Source organism: Alligator mississippiensis, chromosome 12, assembly GCF_030867095.1.
Source record: "Alligator mississippiensis isolate rAllMis1 chromosome 12, rAllMis1, whole genome shotgun sequence".
NCBI lineage: Eukaryota > Metazoa > Chordata > Crocodylia > Alligatoridae > Alligator > Alligator mississippiensis.
The window spans coordinates 25,665,861-25,690,458 of NC_081835.1; the positions used below are offsets into that span (position 1 = coordinate 25,665,861).

The 24,598-nt window shown below is 42.8% G+C and overlaps 1 protein-coding gene across 2 annotated transcripts in view; it reads left to right on the forward strand.

Moving 5' to 3' along the window:
- The window catches only part of FGD3 (FYVE, RhoGEF and PH domain containing 3), a 225,214-nt gene that overhangs the window by 140,459 nt on the left and 60,157 nt on the right, over positions 1 to 24,598 (forward strand). For both annotated transcript variants that reach the window (XM_059716171.1, XM_019495441.2), the window contains 2 exons: positions 18,306 to 18,395; positions 20,281 to 20,417. In XM_059716171.1, coding sequence (XP_059572154.1) covers positions 18,306 to 18,395; positions 20,281 to 20,417 — 227 coding nt within the window. The remainder of the gene's footprint in view (positions 1 to 18,305; positions 18,396 to 20,280; positions 20,418 to 24,598) is intronic.

A 24,598-nucleotide genomic window follows, 5' to 3' on the forward strand; every position in this document is an offset into this window, starting at 1 on the left:
TTCCTCTCATGATTTAACAGGCTTCAAGTGATGACAAATCCACTGCATCTGTTGGCAGGTTGTTCCTGTGACTAATTACAGTCAGGAGCTAAAAATTTGCATCTTATTTCTGGTCTGAATTTACCCACATTCAGTTGTAAGCTATTGGAACCCCAGTTGATATCCACGGGGTTGTGTGAATGCAAGGATCCAACAGGTAGAGCTTCTTTCAGGATCCATGCCTTAAATTTGTGCCTGAAATCCTAGCCAAATGGAAGTATTTGCTCATCATATGAACCCTTGTTTTTTTGACAAAGGAAGCTTATACCTCTTTCTATGTGACTTATTATTTTGACTAAAAAAGTTTCTTTGGAAGGTTGCTTCTCTGTAAATTATACTATGTAACGGTCCAAGTAACTGTAGCTAGAAAAGAATTTCCTGGAATACATAGTAATTATAGGTGCAAATGCCTTCATTACCAATTTATTAAACTACCTTATGAGGGAAGTGGAGGTGATAGTAGTAGTAGAGTAGTGCCTCCAGCAAAATCTTTTGCAAAAGGTTAGTGGTTCAAAATTTTTGAAGTCAGTGAAGCTTATCACAGGGAAAAGATTACAGTATTTGCAAGTGTTTGTAAGGAAGGGACACTACATTATGTTATAACACATGATAAAAGCTGGCAATAAGGTCTTCTGTGAATTACAGGCCCCACCCTGAGGCCTCTGACAACATGCTGTTTTACACCAGCTTGGTATCTGTGCCAGTGCTGGGAAGGATGTAAGTACCAACTCATTTACAGGAAGTTCATTGGTGATATGATCAATGACGTAAGTTGTATGTTAGATAAAAGCTGTAAAATAGCGTAACTTATATAGCTTGGCATTCAGACCAGTTTGCACAATGAATGCAATTTGCATACCAAATCCCTTACTCTTCTGTCACAGGATATAGCTAACCTCATTGGCTTGCAGTGGGATAATAGGAGTTTCAAGGGGCAGAACAATAACAATGTTGAAACAAACAGAAGGGTTCAAAATAAATATTTTCCAGCAAACATACATGCTGTAACATATGCGTGTTCTATTTCCACCACCTGGAATACAATTCAGCCTACTTTTCAGTCACAATTTTCATGGACTTAATTAACGGTTCAGTTATTTAAGTCCTGTAGGTGGTCCCCATTGGATACAAAGTTGGTACAGATATAATTCTTTTGGAAAACCTGTTGAAAGCCAATTCATTTCAAATTACATTACCTTGCTATTATTATAATGTTCAGACTTAATTCCTTGACCAATTTATATCAGTGTGTACAGGATTTGGCCAGCTGTGTGGAGTTTGGTATAAAGCTACTATGTAACCAAACAGATATAGAAACCCAGATTCTCCTCTAATTTTCCTGGTGTAAATCAAGAACTGTGCCCTGATTTCAACCCAGTGGAACTGAGAGGCAAATCAGACTCCTGGATCTGGAGACAAATGTAGGAACCCATCTGAATCTCATGACAATGTACTCTGAACTTAGTTATTGCAGATTGGTAAATCCAAATGCAGCAGGCACAGCATTTTTCGTGCATAACTATCAGTTACTACCACAAGTTGAAACAGAGGGAAGGACAGAAACATTGATTTTGATGTTACCAAAGACATTAACTTTAAAGTACTAGCTGACATTAAGGCAAAACTTGAAAGTTTATTCTAGCAGATGCTACTTCTCAAAGTAAAATTTGTTTATATTCCAAAGTAATGTGATGAGTGAATACACAATTCATTTTAAAGTCAAATAATAATTTCCAGCATAATTATAATAATTTATATTTGTGTAGCTAGTTTCCTTAATGTCTGTGGGGCCAAAGTACATTTAGAGGCTTAGTCAACTGATAATCTAATTTAACTATGTACAAAATCATTTCACTGACCGTTGTAAGGCAGCTGGCCAGTTGCATCCATTTAATGGTATATGTAGCATCTTCAGAATGAAAATTGAGAGGGAAAAATTTTATTTTATTTATTTGCACATCACATGCCCCTAAATAAAACATGTGCCTTGTTTTGGGAAGGCTAAATCAAGGGCAAAAAAATTATGTGCCCTTTAACCGAACTGTTCAGAATCAGTTTCCTAATTTAAGATAGACACCACAGTTTTCAATCACCAATTGAATAAATAAGTTATAAACATTTAGAGCAGGGCTGTCCAAATTCTGAGTGGCTGGGGGCCAAAGAAACTCCTGCCACATGGCCATTGACACACCATGCTGGTATCCTCACACTGTATGGGGTCTGTGGTTCTACCAAAGCTCCCAGCCACAGTTTCCTTTGGCCCTGTGAGATCCATAATGCAGTAGATGCAAAGTGTAGTAGATTTGCTGCTTTGACACAAATAGGAAGTCAGATGAATGGAAAATGAAGTTACTGCCATGTGCTCTACATGGGGCTGCCCTTGAATGTCTGGAAGCTGCAGCTGATGCGCAACATGGCAGCCCATCTTTTGACAGGGGCGGGTGACTAGAAATGCATAACTTCAGTACTCCAGAGTCTGCACTGCCTCCCAATCACTTTCTGGACACAATTCAAGGTGCTGATTTAGGGCTATAAGGCCCTAAATGGTCTGGGTAAGGGGTCATCTTCTCCCTTATGACCCATTGCAATCCCTAAGGTCAGCCAAAAGCAGCCTCCTACAAGTACCGTTTCACCAGGTTCTCTTGGCAAAAACATGTGGGAGGTCATTCTCTGCAGTTGCTCTTCAGCTTTAGACCTCCATTCCTCTTGAAGCCTGCCAGAGCCCAAGCCTGGACATCTTTTGAAAGTGCTGTAAGACCTTCCTATTTGGGCAAGCATTCATCACACAAAACCAAGTTGAGATGTTGTTTATGGGGTGTCTGTTTTCTCTTGATGTTCTAGTTCCATTTTAAGATCTTTTGGACCTCATATCACTTACCATTTTAAAATTAATTCTGTTTTCTTTTTGTAAGCTGCGCTGAGCCTTTGTTGGGGAGGGTGGCATATAAATCAAATACATAAATAATATTTGGATCTCCCTTCCTGTGAACCTTCTGTAATTCACAGCAGCTGTCGAGGATCTGAACCCTGATCACTGACAGATTTTTATATTTATTTTGGCCAGTGTGCACTTTAATCTGTATCAGGTACCTCAGAATTTGGCTCCTGATAACGGTCTATAATAGGTGAAGTGGACTTAACAAATTACAGGAGGATAAAAATGGAATGGATTAGGAATCAAGGTCCAGAGAATTGGAAAAGTGAATCGAGGGAAGCAGGAGGGTTGTAGGATTCATCATGGCCAAGGAAAACCTTTGAATCCTATGTGGTCTGCAAGCATATGGAGTAGAAGGTAGAGAGGAAGCCCATTGAAATATATGGACTCTGAGAGCAGTAGGATTCACTGGAAACAGCTGGGGAAAGATTAAGAGAAAGGGGATTGATGAAATTCTTAAGAGTTCTGGTGCACATATCTTGTAACTCTTCTTCTTCTGCCGATACCACCCTGATAGCTACTCAGTTTTTCAGCTTGCTTTCTTGTAGGCCTTCTCAACCCCATTGTAGATCCTCAAGAGAATTTGGCATGAAAGACTTTTTATAAAGTCCATATTAATATTTTCCGGAAGTGTAAGCTTTATGATCTAACTGTATAAAATCTGTATTAGGCTCATCTTTCTGACCAGGAAGCTGTACAATCTACAATTTCCAGAGAGCTAGAGGGGCAAAAATAGGAATAGCATGATGTAAAGTATAGAACATGAAGAATCCTGCCAAGGCTGGAGCTGGATCATTTAAAGCTTCCAACAAGTCCCTGACACATGGGTGGGTGTTGCAAGATTCCTAGCCTGCTACTAGCTAATAGGGGTGTGTGAAGCAGGCCCTATTCAGTTCGGATTTGGCCTGAATTGGGGACAGTGATTCGATTTGTTGATTTGGATCACTGTCCTTGATTCGATTCGGCTGAAGATTTGATGCTGATTTGGAGAATCAGCAATTTGGCCATTTTCACTTGGCGTTGGTTAAGACACAGCTTGAAAAGTTTTTTCTACATACCTTGAGGTACCAGCGCGGCTTGTGAATGCTGCAGTGCTGGGGCAGATGGAGCATCCCACAGGAGTCCGGGGGAGCCTCCATGTATTCGGGGTGCAAACCAGGAAGTGGACCAGAAGTATTTCTGGTCCACTTCCAGGTCCACCAGTGAGCATGCTAGGGGGCCCCCCTGGCTCAGAGATGGGCTGCGGGGGGGATCCCGGCTCCTGCCCCCAGACCCAGGAGGCACCAGGCATCGAGCTAGCGGGGTGCAGGGGCGCCCCCCATGCACTCCTTGGAGAACCTAGAAGTGGGCCGGAAGTGCTTCTGGTCCTCTTCCAGGTCTGCTGCCGAGTGCACTGGGGACCCCCCTAACTCTGCTGTGGGACGCTCCATGCGCCTCAGCATTGCAGCATTTATGAGCCGCCTGGTACCTTGAGGTATGTAGAAAAAACATTTAAAGCTGTCTCTATGTCTGAACCGCCAAATCTTTTCGAATTTCTCTGTATCGATTTAGGGGGTTCCAATTCAATTTGGAGAGATTAACAGGTCCTCTGATTTGATTTGGAGATTTGGCCACCGAATCGAGCCGAATCTCTGCCGAATCGAATCAAGGACCGAAGCTTCACACAGCCCTACTGGCGAAGTTAAAAAAAAAAAAAAAAAATCCTTTCCCTGCCTTATAGATAGCCTTGTGCACTAGATCCCATTCTAGCATACAAGTACACTGCACTTAAAGTTTCTATATCAAGCTGTTTGATTTTAGAGTTGACCTATGGCTAAAAACATTAATTTACATGGTAAGCCCATTTTTCTGAACCCGAATAAATTATAAAGATGTGGGCAACATTACTCAGTAAAGAAGAATTACTGACAATGCTGTGCATGAGAAAAATTTCCTTTAGGCTGCAGACATTCTAACTGAGTGCCTCCTGGACTGTATTCCTATTAGCAGGGCTTGCTGGTTCATAGATTCATAGATGTTAGGGTCAGAAGGGACCTCAATAGATCATCGAGTCCGACCCCCTGCATAAGCAGGAAAGAGTGCTGGGTCTAGATGACCCCAGCTAGATACTCATCTAACCTCCTCTTGAAGACCCCCAGGATAGGGGAGAGCACCACCTCCCTTGGGAGCCCATTCCAGACCTTGGCCACTCGAACTGTGAAGAAGTTCTTCCTTATGTCCAGTCTAAATCTGCTCTCTGCTAGCTTGTGGCCATTATTTCGTGTAACCCCCGGGGGCGCCTTGGTGAATAAATACTCACCAATTCCCTTCTGTGCCCCTGTAATGAACTTATAGGCAGCCACAAGGTTGCCTCTCAACCTTCTGTTGCGGAGGCTGAAAAGGTCCAGTTTCTCTAGTCTCTCCTCATAGGGCTTGGTTTGCAGGCCCTTAATCATACGAGTGGCCCTTCTCTGGACCCTCTCCAGGTTATCCGCATCCTTCTTGAAGTGCGGCGCCCAGAATTGCACGCAGTACTCCAACTGCGGTTTGACCAGCGCCCGATAGAGGGGAAGTATCACCTCCTTGGACCTATTCGTCATGCATCTGCTGATGCATGATAAAGTGCCTTTAGCTTTTCTGATGGCTTCGTCACACTGCCGACTCATGTTCATCTTGGAGTCCACTAGGACTCCAAGATCCCTTTCCACTTCCGTGCCACCCAGCAGGTCATTTCCTAGGCTGTAGGTGTGCTGGACATTTTTCCTCCTGAGGTGCAGCACTTTGCATTTCTCCTTGTTGAACTGCATTCTGTTGTTTTCTGCCCACTTGTCCAACCTATCCAGGTCTGCTTGCAGCTGTTCCCTGCCCTCCGGCGTGTCCACGTCTACCCATAGCTTTGTGTCATCTGCAAACTTGGACAGAGTACATTTCACTCCCTTGTCCAAGTCACTGATGAAGACATTAAAGAGTATCGGTCCAAGGACCGAGCCCTGCGGGACCCCGCTGCCCACACCCTTCCAGGTCGAGACCGACCCATCCACCACGACTCTCTGGGCGCGACCCTCTAGCCAATTCGCCACCCACCGGACTGTGTAGTCATCCAAGTCACAGCCACTTAACCTGTTCACCAGTATGGGGTGGGATACCGTATCGAAGGCCTTCCTGAAGTCTAAGTATACAACATCCACCCCTCCTCCTGTGTCCAGGCGTTTCATAACCTGGTCATAAAAAGAGACTAGATTGGTCAGGCATGATCTGCCTGCCACGAACCCGTGCTGGTTTCCCCTCAGCATAATTTGTCCTGCTGGGCTCTCACAAATGTGAGCCTTGATAATTTTTTCAAAGACTTTGCCAAGGATGGAGGTTGGCGACTATAATTTTTGTTTGTATAATGGTAACACCTAGAAGCTTCAGTCATGAAGCAGGATTATGGTGTGTTAGGTACTGTATAAATGCAATACAATAAAAAAGTGATCTCTGTCCAAAATAATTTAATCTATGGCCCCTATAAATTAAACACATGCAAAATAATACCGGCCAGAAGTTCAAAGTGATTTTCACACTGTTAACTGGTTAATTGACCAGGCACATGTGCAAAGCAATTATTGCATGATCAAAATGACTATCCAGCTATAAAAAGAGCCAACCAGATAAAGTTAGTGCATGCAAACGTGTAAGAATTCTATAGCTATTTCTGTCTCGCTTTAATGTGAACGTGTAGCAGGACCCTAAGTAACGGTGGTACCAGGAGTAGTTTGGTAGATACTGTGCTGATGTTAGTAATATAAGAATCTAGACAGAATGTCTCTATGCCCATTCTCTGTAAAGTAGATTCCTGGCTATCACATAAGTTAGGAGTTAGCAACCTTTTCAAGGGGTGCACTGGGATGACTCAGCTTGGGTCCAAGGTGGGCTGACACTAGGACCTGGCCACTGCCATCAAAGGTGAAGCTTCTGAACAGCCAGTGACTGCATGGGCAAAATGCCCCACTGCCAGAACTCCACCAAAACCATCTGGCTCAGCAGATCAGATCCAGTGCCTCTGCAGGCCAGAACTGGCCCATGTGTCATACCCCTGATATAGGTTAATCGTTTATGAAGGAGTTAATTTTGGAAATGATACACTGCTTTGTCTGTTCTTTCACAGCATCTGATGCAGTGAGCTTAGGCTCACGAAAGCTTATGTTATATATCCCTGATTTAGTTAGTCTATTGCATGCAAAGCTGCCTTGCATTCTGCCATCATGATTTTAGACTAACATGGCTAACTGTGTCTCTGTATGTATTTTTTTTATAATCAGACAGCATCTGATAAAATGAGCCTCAGCTCATGAAAATTTGTGCTATATATATACTTACCCTGACTTGTATTTTTGTCATAGTTCTGTCTTGTATATCCCCTCATTCCTAAACTTTGAATAAAAATTGTGATGTTATTAGATTGGTGAAGGATTTAGTTATTGTAGGGAGCTTTTCGCAGGCAGTTTGTTGGCTCAAACCAGTTGTTCCCATCTGATGACTGTTCAGTGGTTTACATGTCACAACTTGGCTGTTCTTGGTCCATCTGATGCTTGCTCCATTATAAAAGGGCTTTCAATCAGGCATTTTCCATTTGCCTTGCAATTATCTATATATATTTAATATATATATATATTTTCCAATGTAAAGAGTTTATTTAAGGGATGTAAAATGCCACAACAATGATAATAGACTCGATTTTACAGTTTCTACTCTGGTAAAAAAGAAATCATTGGAAGAATTATTTTGTCAGGAATACAGGATTAACCAAAACTGCCCCCTTATGTTGTTCCAATTATAAGAATTTGACTCCTTGTGAAAATGCATTTTAGTGCTAACTGCCAGTATCTTGTAAGATATTTGGGAGCCAGTGGCAGCATTTATAGTAATAATTGTTTCCTCTGTATATCCTGTCCCTAATTAAATAAAGTCAGAATTTACACTATTCCCATTAAACAACATAAACCAGGTTTTTTATGTAAAAACTAATTGATTGATTGGCATCTTAAGTGCTGTGCATAGAATATGTAAATAAAGAGGCTTAATGAAAACTCTAGAGGAAGGAATTATCCCTATAGCCAATCATCAGAAGACTCTTGAAGACACTTCTTTTGTTAATTATCTATTACAGCTTCTAATCTAAATTACTTTGTTCTTGAAGCATATACTGCATTGTCTGGCCTGCTCAGTATCTTCTCCATTGTAGCTGGAAATTAATTTCAGCCTTGCACTCCTTTTAAAAATCCTGCTTATTTTCTTTCTTTTGCATTCATCAGGCTCTGTTCATAGTTAACTTGTCTCTGCAGATGCTAGAAGCTTCATGAGGTATGCTGCCGCTTTTGGACCAGCATAGTTTGCTCCCTCTTTTACTGGTGTAATTATACTGGAAAGCTGTCATACAAGGGTGGTTTTCATATTACCTGGCCATGTTGTCCTCCCTGATTTGTTGATTCAACTTACTTTGACTATAGGCAGTGGGGAATGAATTTGGAAAAGCTCAGAGTATGTTCTTGCTTCACCTGATCTTTCACTGGGAACAACTAGTAAGATTTTGGAGACTGACCTGTCCTGATTGCTGTGGTTGACAACTCTAAAGTGTGCAGTGTCAGAGATTCATTTCACCCTCACCAAAAAAAGTGGAAAAAAGTTTCCGTTAAAGAGGAAGTGGAATAAAGCTGCTACTGCTTGACTGTAAGGAAGCCAAGGAGCCCTGTGTCAGCATCAGCTATTGAGAAGGGGGTAAGGCCATCCCCTCTCTTCTGCAGGTTTCATTTGTAAAAAGGATTTTGGTAGTTGTGGACCTATTTGTCCCTTTTTCTACCACTTGTCCTCAACACAAGCTTTTGGAACCATGCCTTGGGGTAACATACATGTTAGTAGTAACATGCATGGTAGTAACATACATGTTTCCAGAAAGCTTTTGTTTATAGTCATGAGCAGAGACTTAGTAATCACAGTTTCAAATTGATTTAATGATGACTTGATAATTCCCAGTACATCAGGTTAAGTGGAGCTCATGAATAATTTTAAAAAATGCTGACTTTTTTTGCTTTGCAGTTTTCAACCCCAGCTGTCCCCTCCCACAACTTTTACATCTACAAAACAGTGGCTGGTGAAATTCCCTAACATGTAGCTTTTATCATTTTATTTAGTCTAGTTTTAAATGTCCCTTGGGAGTCTGTGCCACAGTCTAACAGATCTCCCTGTCAGTATGCACTTATTGGAATATATTTTAAAAACACAAAAGTGAGTAATTGAGAATCTTTCCTGTCTTTTGTCAAACTGAAAATGAACATGGAGACCATATTAGTTTTGATAGCATTTCATGTCAGCAGCTCAGAAATGAAATGTTAGTCTTGATACTTACAAGAGAGGAAATGACATGGAAGTGGGATTTAAATGGCTGTCACATTCTATAGTCTATTAATTTTAGGGGGGTTTCTGGAGCTAGAGCCTGGCAGGAATTTAGTAATGCTTTTGAAAGTGACTAATACTTTTTCGTGTCTTGTTAGTTAAATATTTAAAATAAGTGGAAACATGTTTATTCATAAGCTCTGAAATTATCTTTCTATCCATCCATCCTGCTGCTTATTGCCATCTGAGTGCCTTCCAGGTAAAATACCAACATGGTGGACATAACAGAGTCTCTTTCAGAGTGAAAGCTCTGCTTGGGCTGTTGATGTGGGTGGGTATGTGCATGTGGTTTTAGTTGGTTGGCTTTCTGTTGATCTTTTTTTTTTCTTTTTGGGGGCAGGCTTTGGTTAGAAAGGGGGAGTCTGTGTTGTGAGCAGTGTTTTTACTGTGGTGGCAAGGTTTTGCAGACTCTAAAGACAGTCAGCTCGGCTCTAGAATTGCCTCACCTCTTCTGGGAGCGTGTTTCATTGTAGGATCCCTTCATTGTTCCCTCATGGTTTTTTATCCTGAGCTTTGTGATGCACATTGTCCCAAAGGAGTGCAACTGTCTTGACAGTTTTTTACTTCATAATTCAGTCTTCAGTGCAGCTGGGAATTGGCTGGCATCCATCTGTAAAGAAACTGGAGTATGATCCTGACCTGCTCACAAATGCCTGATGGGGCAGGTTAAAGTAGGATTAAAAAGGGAGAATGGTTCAATGATTAGGGTGAAAACCCAGCACTTGGAAAAACCTGCATTCAGTTTCCTATTTTGCCACAGATTCCCTGGGTAACTTTAGACTTGCCACTGTGTCTCTCTGTGCCTCAGTTTTGCATCTGTAAAATCAAGGGATAGGATCTTTCCTACATCATGGGGTCTTATGAGGATCAATTCATTAATGACAGATAGGTATTCAGGTGCTAATTTACAGAAGCGATAGATGTGCTCTAGACAGGTTGTGCTGTGGATATATAATGATGAAACACCTAGATTATTTCCTTCTCCCCCAAAATGGTAAATAACATTAAAACAAAGGCAAAGACAAAAGAGTAACATTGATCTCAAAGAAAAATGTTTCTATTCTTTTTCCCCCCATTACCACCCACACACACTAGTATTTCGTAGGGAGAAGAGTACAATCCGTAACAGCATAACTGTGCCCTGGCTAGTTCCCATATAATCCCAGATTATGGGCTGAACAAATTGGGTTTAGTCATGCATTTGATCGAATAGTTTGCTGACATTTTTTGAGAAGAGCCCTACATATTTGTTGAATCTGTGAAGTCCTGGATGAGCAAGGATCCTGGTTTTCTGTGTTTAAAATCCCAAATGTTCTGACCCCAAATCCACATTTTCCCATGATTTAAAACAAAACACCATTTTATATATATATATATACAGAGAGAGAGAGAGAGAGAGAGGTATATGTATATATATAGGTATTCATTAAACACCATGTTTTATTGATATCTTTACAATTTTAAAACAATTTGAAAGCCTACCAATGCCTCAATCATAATAAAATAAATTCTAAATACCTGTGTATTTTGGCATTAGATTTTGGTTTTTTTAATCATGGAAAATCAGAACTCCCCCTGCCCCCTTCACTCACCAGGATGCTGAGCAGCCCTGATACATTGGGGCACTGCCCCTGTCCATGCCATTGCCCCTCACTCCCAAACCACAGCCCCCCCTCCCCCCCAGCTGTGCCAGTGCCCCCCATTCCTAACCCACAGACCCCTGGCCCTGTCAGTGCCCCTCACTCCCAACCCATCACCCCCACCATCCCCAGCCCTGCTAGTGCCCCTCATTCCTGACCTGTAGCCCCTTGCCCCCACCTCCCTCCCACAGCCTTGCCAGAGGGATCCCTTAGCTGCCCCCCACACCCTACCTCACCTGGCCCTGTGTGGACTGAGAGGACTTCAGCAGGGGGAAGGGGCTGGGGGGTGTTCTTCAGGGGCAGTGGGGAGTTGCATGGCTAGGCTGCCGGAGGCTGGTGCCCGTGATCTTAGGGGCAGGGGTGGCTGTGTGCGGCCAGGAGACTGGGAGACCCAGCCTGGGGCAGGGTGGTGCCATTGGCATCCCCTCCTCCCTGCAGATTGGACCGGGGCCAGACTTGCTCTGTCACTGCCCACACAAGTGAGACCAACTCAGTGGGATGAAGACTGCTTGGAGCCCCTTGCACTCCTCCAGCAGCCTGCAGCGTGGCCTGGGTCACACAGAGCTGCACTTGGCCTCACGCTGCTGTGCTGGTCCTCCCCACCATGCTGTAGTCTATGCCCCAGCTGGCAGCACAGGGCAGCGTATGGTGTCCCAGCTGCTACCTGTGCCACATAACTCCACGCTGCTCCCAAAGGGCCCTTCCCTTGCCCTCTTCGCCCACTGGAGGGGCAGGTGGTACCTTCTGCTGGGCCCCGCTGGCAACAACGCTGAACTGGGCTGCGTCGGACATTCCTGCCCCACTGTATCACTGGCACCCGGACTCCTTCCTCCCAGGGCCGACAAACTCCCGCCCTGTCATCTACCTACCCAGTCCCCAAGCCCTGGCTCTCCAACCCCCACCCCACCACTGCTCCCTGTCTCCAGTCACACTTCCTCTACTTCCCCCAGCTCCAAACAGCTCCTTGCAGACTGGATCCCTGGTGATGAGTGTAAAATATCTTAGGTGTGACAAATACTGCATGTTTAGATTAGCTTCTTTGTGATCATAATTAGTCCTTTTCTAAATCAATGGGAATTTTATTATGGCCTTTGTGGGACCATTGTAACTTGTCCATTAGGAAACTTGACCTGAATTACTCTGAGTCATATCATTGGTAAAATTGTCTTTGTATGTGCATTGGAAAGTATTTACTTTGCCTTGAAAAAGCAGTGAAATCATTACCTTTGCTTCCTGATCCAACACCTGCAACTATTGTGAAACTGGACCATTTTAACCAGCCAAAGCAGGTTTTGCAACTTGTTCCTTCAGCAGGCTTGTTGCACTTCATGGCATGTTGCCTCTTCATTTCCTAGTTCCGTGATATTTAAACACTATAGATAAATCCATCTAATTTTCCCGGAATTCCACATCTGCTTTGCCAATGTTTCTGTCTTACTGCTGGTTAAGAAACAACAGACTCACTGTCTCATCAGTATCTACTTATTGCAACCTTGGAAATGTGAGGCATCCAGACTCCAGAGAATTATAAATAGTCTATGGAATCAATAATCCTTCAATATTGTTTCAACATTTTTGAATGGAAAGGTTTTTCCATAACAAGTATTTGCTAAAGTATTTTCTGTTTAAGACCAGCTTTTCATAAAAATGTGTTTTACCAGTCTCTGGCAAAATTAAGTGCAGATGCTTCTTGTAATGAATTGGAATGTGAGGAGTTGTCACTTGTGTAGCATATTGGTTGAACAGTCATTTACCCAAAATTTAAAATCGGGTTTAAGACTTGATTAGTGATGGTGTGCTGGTGTTAGCACAACTTGCTCAAATGAGCATTTCTGTATGTGTGGCGGGAGTGAGGGCAGAGGGGTGAGGGTGTCATATGTATCTGAGACCTTTAGGAAGTACCCTTTCTGCCCTGTTCAGTATGTTTAAGTCAGGTGGTAAGCACAATAGGGAGATGTAGGGTGAAAAGTCTTCTTTATGCTGATGACTTACAGATCTGCATCTCCATAGCAACTGATCCTGTTGATGCAGCTGGTCAAGCGTCTAGAGGAGATGGAAGTAAACTGGAGAATAATTGACTTGAAAGCAGTTCTGAGTTTTGGGTAAAAAAAAAGATTTATAACTGCAAACTGAGGGCTTGATTAGTATTTTGTAATCTATCCTGGATAAGAGACAATCTAGAGTTGTGCAGTCCCAAGAGAGAGGAAGGAGCTAGACTGTGACACAAAGATCACTGTAGTCTCCGCCTCCCTCTTGTTCCTAGGTCAAAGTCCAGTAGTCTGTACTTGCTCTTTGGATGGCATTTGCCCTTCAGGCCTGGCTCAGCTGCACTGTTGGCACATTGTAACAGTGGAGCAACAGAGTCTTGCCCATATCGCTAATCCCCTCCTTTCCCACTTGCTGACACAGGAGGGTAGCAGTCCCATAGTAGCCTATATTCCCAGTCTTCAGAGGGCAGCAACGTGGACAGCTTGCTCAGTGGAATATGGGGGCTCTCATGTGGCTGCACACTGGGGCCAAAACTGAGGTCTAAGTAAATCCTACACATGTGTGGCTGACTCTGGTATGAAGTTACCTCATTTACATCTATGATTGTGATACTGTGTGTTCAGGCACAGACAGATTTCAATAGATGTTTAAAACTGGCCCCTTTTCTGTAATAAAGAACAAAAGAAAGAAAGAAAGAAATTGCTACATTGTGTTTGCAAAATGGAATTTCTCACTTTTTCGGAATTAGAGCACTGTGCTGGCCACGTGTTCTGGGTGGTTGGGAAGGAATAATCAGGCCGTTTGCAAAATGAGCGTCATGCAGTCATTGCTTTGAATCATGTAGAAAGCTTCCTGTGTCACAAAGTAGACACCTGCTACTTCCCTTTTTCTTCTCTTCCTTTTAGGAAATGCAGCATAATACTTAAAAATTAAATAAAATATAAAATTGAAGTATGCTTACAACTGCAATGATGGGCGGTGAATGTACAGCATAATTACAATGTTGACCAGTCAGTTGGCAAAAATATTTGTCAAAATAGGAGTAAGGTATATTTACAAGGACTAAGACTTAGAAAGATTCATGTAGCCTACAAAGGAATATAATTTACAATTGTTGAAAGTGACACTTCTGTTAGATCTGCTAAACTTATACTTTACAGATAACTCTGTTTCGTTGGTTCCCAACATATATTATCAGCCATTTGTTTAAGTATAGTTTACAGAGGAGGCAGTAGGAGATTAAATGGCTTGGCCATGGTCATGCAGCAGATTAGTAGCATGACGTGGAACAGAGTCTGGGTTTCTGACCTACACATCTGTATTCTAACTGTCAGACAGTATCCCAAGCATTTTACTTGCATTCACTTACAGATGCTGTCTAATTCGCATTGAGTTAAAGTTTGCTTGCCATGCTCAACTGAAGAGTCCTGTTGACTTCAGTCAGATTGCTGATGAAATAGTGGAATTGATGACTAAATTGAGCAAGGTTTAGTTCAGATTGTTGCATAATAAACCAAATTCATGTGTACTTGATGTTGTGTTTTAAATTTTACCCTTTTAAGTTATAGAGCACTAAATCTCCATGGCATTTTTACGGCCAGATTCTGTCACTTTTCCCAAAGTGATCAGTACTTTACTCAGCAAGTAGTATTTCTAAAGTAAAGTTCAGCCCAGCTGTGTTAAGCTTTGCACTTGTCCCATATTAAATTTAAAATGTTGTGCCAGCCAGAAATGTGAGCATGTCTCAGAATTGCGTAGAAAATTCACCCATTTAAATGTCCCCATGTCTTCACCACCAGAAATTATAGCTGAAACTACAATGTCATTTTAAAAGCATTTTGCCCAGACTGTTAAATTTCTGTTTAGCCATTGTTTGATATTTGAACAGATGTTTGCAGGTTTTTTTGAAATATAAACTGAGTTACAGATGGTGAAGGTCAGAAGGTTAAAAGTGCCTGTGTTTTATATAGATTTATTTCTGAGAACAAATGTATTTGGAGGAAAATATTTTTTTTCAAATTTTGAAGTCAAACAAATCAAACAATAGTGGTTAGTATGCTGATCCAGTTAAAGCAGATTAAATTTTGTGCCTTTCAGTTAGATTTTTTTCCCCAAGTTCAGCAAAATTGGCAATGTGTCCCCAATGAGAGATGTAAAAAATGTATTCCCAATGAGAGATTCATACTTTTATTGCAACTTGAGTGATCAAAGCTATGTTTCGGTGTAAAATACTACATTGTAGTTCCCTTTGGCAAGTTCAGGGCTTTGCTTTACCATCATTAATTTTATATATTTGGCACAAAATCAATATTTATTATATGTGGAGTCAGGTAGGGCACAGTGCAGTAAATTAAAATAAGATAGATTATTTCAGTTTACACACAATGAATTTAATACATAGGGAGCAATCTCAGAGCTTTTTGCCACAGTATCCTATTGTTCACGGCAGGTTGCAATGCACATTTAAAGAAACTACATCAGAATAGGGTGAAATAAACACTTTATGAAATATGCAGGGAAAATGTATTTCTTTCCTCCATCACTTAGTGATTGACTTGTGTTTTCTGCTATCTGTAAATGTGGAGCTTCTCACTTATCTATATAAATGTCCCTTTTTGAATTTTGACAATGATTTTGACAGATTTCTTATATATTGCCATTTTTAAAAGAGTATTTTCATTCTGTCTAAATTTATTTCCTTTCAGGTTCCCTGAATTTTTCACTTGCTTGGCTTATAAATGAGAGTAAATAGAAGCACTTAATTTACCTGCACTATCCCATTCCATTCAATATATGAATGTAATTCTCTCATGTTTTCTCCTATTTCCCCCCATGCTCCTGTGGGACGCTTCACGTGCCCCAGCATCACAGCATTCACAAGCCGCACTGATACCTTGAGCTATGTTGAAAAAACATTTAAAGTTGTGTCTATGTCTGAATCGCTAATTGAATCAGCATGGAATCTTCAGATTTTGATTCAACCAAATCAAATCAGGGACAGTGATCTGAATCAACAAATCGAATCACTGTCCCCGATTCCGGCCGAATCCGAATCGAATAGGGCCCGCTTCGCACACCTCTAGTGTCTACCTTGTAAGGTAGTGCCAACATGCCAGAAAAACAAAACCAGCATGTCAGAAAAACAAAACCAGGGCGGGGGGTACATGGCAGGATGCATTGCATATTAATATAGTTAAAAGTCATTAATGTTGGTTTTTTACAGTAAATACCAGGTTTGGTTGTTTTGTGCCATTGATGCTGCCATCTCTTCCCCTTCCCACCCCCCCTCAACAATGCAAGCAGGTGGGTGGGCACAGAGGTGGTGCTGGGGGAGGCTTGCTGCGCGGCGTGGTGTCTGGACTCAGGCTGCTTGCTACGGCTCCAGCCCCAGCTCCAGACCTGGTCAACAGCATGGCACAAGCTGATTGGGCCCCTGCCAGGAGCCTTGGCAGAAACTGGGGGGGATTGTGCCCCCTTCCATGGGTTGCCCATGATTAGGGACAGGGGTGGCACCAGCACAATCAGTGCTTCCTACAGAAGGAAAAAGTTCTGGTGTTTGTCTTTGCCGCTGATTGGCCAAGGGGCAATGGCAGCCCCACTGCTGTTGCTGACCATCTGGGGGGCAAAAACCACACTAAATTTAAAACTGGTTTTCACCTCCCCTTTGATCAGGAGTGAGCAGCAAGTGGAGGGGGGGAGAGAACTGACACGGGGGAACCTGCAAAATTGGCAGGAGTGGGGTGTGCGGCAGCTCCTTTGATTTTGCAGGTTCCCCTGTGCACCATCACAGACATTGGGCAGCAGAACGCAGGCAGCCTCCCTGCATCCCTGCCTGTGTTCTCCTGCCCCAAGTTCCTGCCATGATGCTGCTATCTGCTGCTGCTCTGGAGAGCCCAGAACAGTAACTTAAATAACACTTTTTTTAAACATTTTCCTTGGCACACCTCCTGGCTTGCCAAGGAAAGTGTCTCTGTGTGCCACTAATTGGCACCCGTGTTGGGGGTTGCCTATCCCTGGGTTAGGTGGTTGCATTGAGCTACCTACAGTGAAACCCAGGTATTTTTCTGCTCAATGGTTACAGTTAATTTAGAATCCTTTGATGTTCATGAGTAGTTGAAATTACTCTTTCCAATGTGTACAGTACCCTCTATCTGACAACAGTGACTTTCATTTCCACCCCCTGCCCAATCATTTTAAGTTTTTTTTTTGGAGTGCTTCACAGTCTGCTGACCTTGGCTGACCTTGACTAACCTGTCTGCGTATTTTGTTCCTGTCCACCCACTGACATTACCAGAATAACAACAAAATTGTATATTAATCAATATTTAAAGATCATTAGAGAGACTTGAGATAATATTTAATTTTATTGTGTGAGAGAGAGAGCATTCAATCATAAACAGTTTGCACTGGTAGTCTTGGATGTTAAAAACCATTAATCGCTATTAAGAATTCAGTTGTTAATTTTATGAAGTTTGTTCAGAAAATAGATGAATTTCAGTCTGTAGCCTACTGACTCGGGTATCTCTAAGTATTAAGAGGGTTGAACCTTCATTCTACAGTGGCATGTCTAACCTATGACCAAAGTGGAGCCATGATTATTCATGCACTTGAAAATGGTTATGTACAAGTCAAGGAGGAGAAATGGTCAATGGGATAACATGAGAAATAACGGGATGAACAATTTAGTATGAATACCCGGGGAAAAAAATCCTCTGCATTGAGTTCTATCAAAGTGTGCAATAATACATACTGTTACATATGTATAATACATACAGTATGCATATGTTCCACACATGCTATTAGAAATGCACTGTGGAGAACAATGCAGTCCTTCCAGGGGAATGGGCTACATGACATAAATGACCTTTTCTGACTGTGGATTCTGTGGGTTTTATAGTTCGATATAAAAAAATGGACCGTAGGTAATGTGATGATAAGCCTGTTAGTCTCCAAATTAGCATGCTATTCATCCTGAAAACTTAATAGCTAGTGTAGAAGAGATCTCTTATTCTTTTCTATTCTTCTTGAGATTTTGTTACTTATGCTAAGACCTAAAGAACTAAAGTGCTATTTCAGCCAGCTGGCATGTGTCCTAATTAGCTTTAGAAAATAAAATATGCCCCAGCAGCAAAGCAGTCCTTTGAATAGAAATACCAGGGCAAATTCTCTCATGTGATATCATCATTTATTTCAGCAGCTACACCAGTGGGGAACTTGGCCACTGAATCTTGGTAAGTAGAATGCTCAATGAATAATTGGACAATTACATTTGTAATTAATATTTTTTTCAGTGTACAGAGCCACAAAAGCTGTTCAACATTGCAAATGAACTGCTTCACACAGAAGAAGCATATGTTAGAAGACTGCATCTCTTGGACCAGGTAACTGCTTTGATCAAGTTATGATTCATTTTCTATTCACAAAAAATATTTGCTCAGGCAAATGTGGATGTTACGTTTATTGTGTATATGGTTTAAGATTTTCTTTGTGATATCAGAATATTCTAGTAAAGTCAAATTTGAGAAAGCTTTTTAGGTAGGTAAGACTGAAAGTTCATCTTGGTAACTGCCTCTTAAAGTCATGGATGAGTCATGGAAAGTTTTATTAAAAGGCTTTTGTGATCTTGGAATTTTTAACAGTCTGTTCACAAGTTGTTTCTTCTTCTTCAGCCACTAGCCTGTAATTCAACTTCCTTTTTCTCTGGCTTTCAGAATCTGTATCTTGGCTGGATTTCCAGTTCTCGCTCCAGGTGGACAGCTTCTGTCCCATTTGCAACCCAGCTGCCCTGATGTTTCTTATGTATTGATCCTTGCTACAGTGGCCAAACATAAAGCCACTATGGGAGAGAGACTGGTTGCCAGTAGCCAATTTGTTTTTGGAAGGAGTAGTTTGGCTTAGTTAGGAGTAGGAGAGCAGAGGTGGGTTGATGAAAGAAGTGGTAGTGGAAAAGGGATCTTAGCAAATTTAGTTTAGGGTGATCAACAACAGATTGTCAATGGAAGTTTTGCCAGCATCAGGCCCATAGGATCAGGCCCTTTTGACTTTGTATTCCTCACTTAGTCATATCCTTTTACCTGTTACCTCCTTTATGTTTATGTTGGTGATAAAAGAGAAACCAGAAACATGATTTAATAGTTTTTTACCTTTTTTTGTATATAAAGTAGTCTGAAGTTAGGATGATTTAGAGCAATGTCTCTAGTACATCCAAGGCAATTGTGCAATGTATAAACATAGAAGAAAGAAGGGTTAAAAATGATGGAGAGTCTCAGTGCTCAATAGGGTGTGTTGGCTTTCTTAAAACTGAAAACTGTCCCCTTGCTGTGAATTCAATTAGACAAGCTATAATTAGTATTTGAAAACTTTTTCCTTCAGGGCTAAAGATTTCCATGAAAATTTTGGCTCTGTTTGCTCTGGTTGTTTCTGAAAATTTTAGGAAAATCTTTAAATTTCATTTGGTAAGTTAGTGGTTGATTCTGTAGGCAGTTCCTGCAGGCTGGATGAGTGGTGCGAGGCCAGTCCATAGGTTGAATCGGACCCACAGACTGACCCTGCATGTTGGATGCACCATGTGTCCTGGAGTGGCTAAAGCAAGTGTCGTGGGCAGTGCAATGCTGCTACAGATGCTCTTGGGGCATGCTGCATGCAGCAGTTGCTCTGGGGCTGTGCTGCACATGGCAGCCACTCCAGGATATGTGTTACAGCATGTGCTTCATGTGGCATGGTCTCAGAGTGAATGCCTGTGGCACCATCCAGCATGCCCTGCATGCATGCTGTCTGTGGATCAACTCCAAAACCCATGAGCAGCACCAGAGCCAAGCATAGGGCTCTTCAGGTTTATCCTTGTCACCCCTGTAGAAGGGCATACAATTCCTTTCCATTTGCCCCCTGACAATACAGAATTTCCTGTGGTTTATATTGTTTCACATGAGTGAGAATGAGCTTTGTTTATATTTCAGCCACTACTATAAATGTAGCTTTCAAAAAGAATACTGTAAAATACAGGACATGTCATCCCATGGCAGCGGTTCTCAACTTTGTTAGACTCGAAGCACCCCTTGGCAAATACCAGCTCTTAGTTTTCACTTGTTTTTAACTATAGAAAAATAGTAGAGCTATTTTTCTGTTGCAAACAATTCAGAAAGCCCACAGCAGACCAGAATGTTTTTAACACTATGGATTCCTACTTGAGATCTCTGGGTTTATAACAAAATGTCAGATTTTTAATTAGCATTAAGTAACTTTTACTGCCTTGTTTCTTCCATGCAGGTTTTCTGCACTCAGTTGTCTGAAGCAGGCATTCAGTCTGATGTGATAACTGGCATCTTTTCAAATATTTCTTCCATCTATTGCTTCCATGGACAGTTTCTCTTGCCTGAGCTGAAAACAAGAATTACAGAAGAGTGGTGGGTAACCCAAGTTACAAATAAATACTTAGTTCGAAAGGTGTTCTTTCAGCTAGAAAAGTTAGTCTTACAACAGTTTTAATTATTTGGTGCCATAATATTTCTCAAATGATATAAATGTAATCATGCAATTTATACTTTCCTGGTCATAAAGAAAAGCCCAAACACAGATTGATAAAAAATATTTTCTTAAAGTGTACTCTATAGATACAAAGTATCACATGATCTGGTCAGTCTTCTGATGTCCATCACTCACAAATTAAAAAATTATGGGAAGGCCAGATCACTTGCTATTTTTATTATTTTGGACACATTTGAATGCCACTGTGAGGCATTCAAAAAAGAAATGAGAGCCTCAATGTATTTACACAAGATATGCATACACTCTTATAATGGTATAAGGGGGGTTTCAACCTTTTTTAACAAGTTGTACCCCTTCTGTCTCAGAGTTTCAGCTCATGTACCCCTTTACATTTTTTTCTTCTTTTTAAGTGGGGGGGCAGATTGAGGCCCCCATGGTAAGGAAGGGAGTGGGGCTGGGGCAAGTGCTGCACAGCAGGGCGCAGGACAGAGCTGTGAGTGGCTCATCCAGTAAGGGAGGGAGTGCAGCTCCTGCCACTGTGCGCACCCCAGGAGGGTGTGGGAGGCGTGTGTCCTCAGATCTGTGTGTGGGGCAAGGGCGGGCTGCCGCTGTGAGAGGGGCAGATGGAAGGCCCCTAGTGGTGGGGTAGGGAGTGGGGCTAGGGCAGGGGCTGCCCAGCCAGGTCAGCCTGACCCCATCCCAATAGCCCTGCTCCTGTAGGCCCCCATGGTGAGGGAAGGAGTGAGGCTGGGGCTGGAGCAGGGGGATAGGCACTGCCCACCTGGGGCAGAGCATGGGATGAAGCTGCAAGCAGCTCATCTTGGGGTTGGCAGCTTCTGCCACTGCATGCAGTGCAGGAGGGCATGGGGAGAGTGTGCCCCCAGATCTGTTCATGGGGCACAGTGAGCTGGGGCCGAGGCTGCACTGGGCTCTTCCTGCCAGGGTCTGTGGTGGCAGCAGCGGGTGGTGGCAGCGCTGGGAGGAGGCTACTGGAGGGGGCTGCAGCTACTCCAGAATTTGCTGTAGCCCCCCCAATCTCCCCAACCTGGCCCAACACCCCCACTGGGAACAGCCCAGCACTGCCCCGGCTCCAGCCCACAGAGGCCCGCATCCCACCCCGCCCCACACGTGCACCCGGGGGCAGACGCTTCCTGGGGTGCATGCGGGAGCTGCCAGCCCCTGTACCCCCTGGGTGAGCCACTCGTGATTCCATCCTGTGCTCCACCCCAGCTGGGCAGCATCTGCCCCTGCCCCAGCCCCACTCCCTCCCTCACTGCTGGGGCATATGGGAGTGGGGCTACGGAGCGGGGTTGCAGCCACTCTAGAATTCACCATAGCCCCCACAACCATCCCTCCCAGCACCACCCACTCTGAGTCCAGCCCGGCCCAGGCCCCCGCTGGGAAGAGTCCAATGCCACCCCGGCTGCAGCCCACAGTAGCAGTCTGCCCTGCCCCATGTGCAGATCTGGAGGCACACACCTCCCACGCCCTCCTGAGGTGCGCATATTGGTGGGAGCACCCCCACACAGCTCAGTCCCATGACCTGCCCCAGCTGGGCAGCCCCTGCCCCTTCCCCAGCTGTACTCCCTCCCCCATACCCCTTCCCCCACAACAGACTTACCAGCTGGACCCAGCTGCTCTCCACATGTCTGGGAGGAGGCTAACCTGGCTGCCTGCATGCTGCACTGCGGCTATGCGCACGCACGCAGCAATTATCAGCCACATCATTTCTTTGTACCCCCTATGACCCTTTTAAGTACTGCTAGGGCTACACATACCCCCAGTTGACAACCACTGGTGTAGAACTTTGTGTATCATACATAAGACTTGATGCAAATAATCTATTTCTTTAAGAACTAAGTTGGGACTATGTTAGAATTCCTTCCTTTTTCATGTCCTTGTGACAAAGTATTTAGCAGGATTCACAGATTTATTGGAATCTGACATGACTGCGCCATAAGTGCTTCTTCTTTGGCTTCACACTTGCAAGCTCTGGGCTATCGACTATGCGCCTTAATGCCTGCACCACCCCAGCTCATGTTAAAATTAATTGTAGCTAATAAATCTCATAGGAATAATTAATTTTATAATAGGTAATGCATCTAGACAAGTAATGTAGATCTATAAGTTTAAGTATAGTATTCAGTCTGTTCCATTAATATTTGCTATACAATACACAGAATAATCCACTTTCCCTATAAGTTCAGAGACATTTGTCACTCACAAGATAAATTACTATAATCATAAAGATATTAATATCCATATTATGCACACACTAATGTTTGTTGAAGAATAAATATTGCCTTTGCTGAGAGTTTAATAACTTTTATACTTCAAGATAGAATCTGAAAATTGCAGCAAGTTGCAAATAAGGAGGCTATACAATTTGAGAGAGACAGTTATTTGAAAGATAGGGCTAGAAAATTAGATCTGGGATGACACATTGTCTACGAAGACATTTTCCTTCTGTAGGAAGCTCTGATTGCGCTGATACAGCACAGTGTTTTTATACTAAACTATGAAGTCAACAGAAAGTTAAACTTTCCCCAACTACTCTAAACTGACCGAGATAGGATCGGAGTTCACATCTCACTTAGCCGAGTTCAGTATTGTTCTTGTGGTACATAAATGACCAGAAGGAATAAACAAAATGGTTGGTGTTTGTACATGGCCTAAAATGGTAAGGACAGCCATTTCCAGAGAGGAGAAAGACTAGACACCAAGGAGACTGGGAAATAAAAAGGTTGCATGAACTATGAAATGCAGTTTATTGCCATAGAAAGACCATAAGGCACCAGTGCAATGCAGCTGTGAAGAAAGCCAATGTAATCGTAGGGTGTATTAAGTGAGGTACTTTCAGTAGAGACAAGGAGTTACTAATCCCATTGTACCAAGCATTGGTAAAGTCCCATTTAGAACACTGTGCAGCTCTGGTTGCCGGTATTCAGAAAAGAGGATCATAACTTGGAATGAAGAGCCACTAAGATGGTTACAGCAATGGAGACCTTTTCTTATCAAAGATATTCAAAGGAGCATCTCTTGTTTAATTTAGCAAAACATAGATTGAGGAAATATGAACACCCTGTGCAAATATATGTGTGGGGTGAATATTAGAGACTGTACAGAACTTTTGGGGCTGAAAAACAACAGTGGCCCAAGACTGAGTGGCTACTAACTGACTACAGATAAATTTAGATGAGAAATTAGGAAAGGATTTATAACCATCAAAGGAGTGAAGTTTTGAAGTGGTCTTCCAAAGTGGCAGCTGCCACACACAGGAGCAATGGCAACAGCAACTTCCAGTTGCTGCTGCACCACTGACATCATTGTGTAGCTGCCAGCAGCAGCCATTGCCCACCCTCCCTTCCCCTGCACTATGCTGGTGCCTGGGGCTACAGCCCGGGTCACCCCAGCCTAGGTAGACCATTGAAGATAGATAGCTCTGTAATGTGGAGCTAGCTCATCTGAGCTTGTTTTGGGCACCAGTGGGGCTAAGATAATTTTTTTTCTCCTCAAAAATGCTGCTGGTTTCTTGAAGGGAGTGGCCTTTGACAGTGGGAGGAAAAAAACATAATTGGGATTTTTGAAGGAGCTTAAGGAAGTTAAGAATTCATCCCTCATTTAAATGTATGCACCTAATTTTTTAAAAATCCCAGCCTAAATCCATCAGCTGTAGAATTGTGATGCCAGTATATCTGTCCTGCAGGACAACGTAAGTGTGTAGCAGCACAAAATCTGTATCCATTGTATGTATTGCCCTCTGTTGTCATATTGTTAATATTTTGCACATGCGGCACACACTAGCTAAGGATGTTGTGGTGTTTTAGCTGTATAGTGCCCCTTTAAGGTAGGTAGAGTGAATGTTATAGCTGGGGAGCCAAGACAGATGGAGCTTGTGACTTGCCACATTTGTGAAGGTATCAGTGACAGAATGGGAATGGAAACCAAGCCTTCTGGCTCTCATCCCATCTGTCATCCAAGAATACAGTGCCTGTGCCAGTTAATAATCATATGATCACTTCTTCCCTTGGGCACTTAGGGAATCCACAGAGAAGGGAGAACATGGTTTCCTTACCCAGAAACAGAATCGTTCCTAACC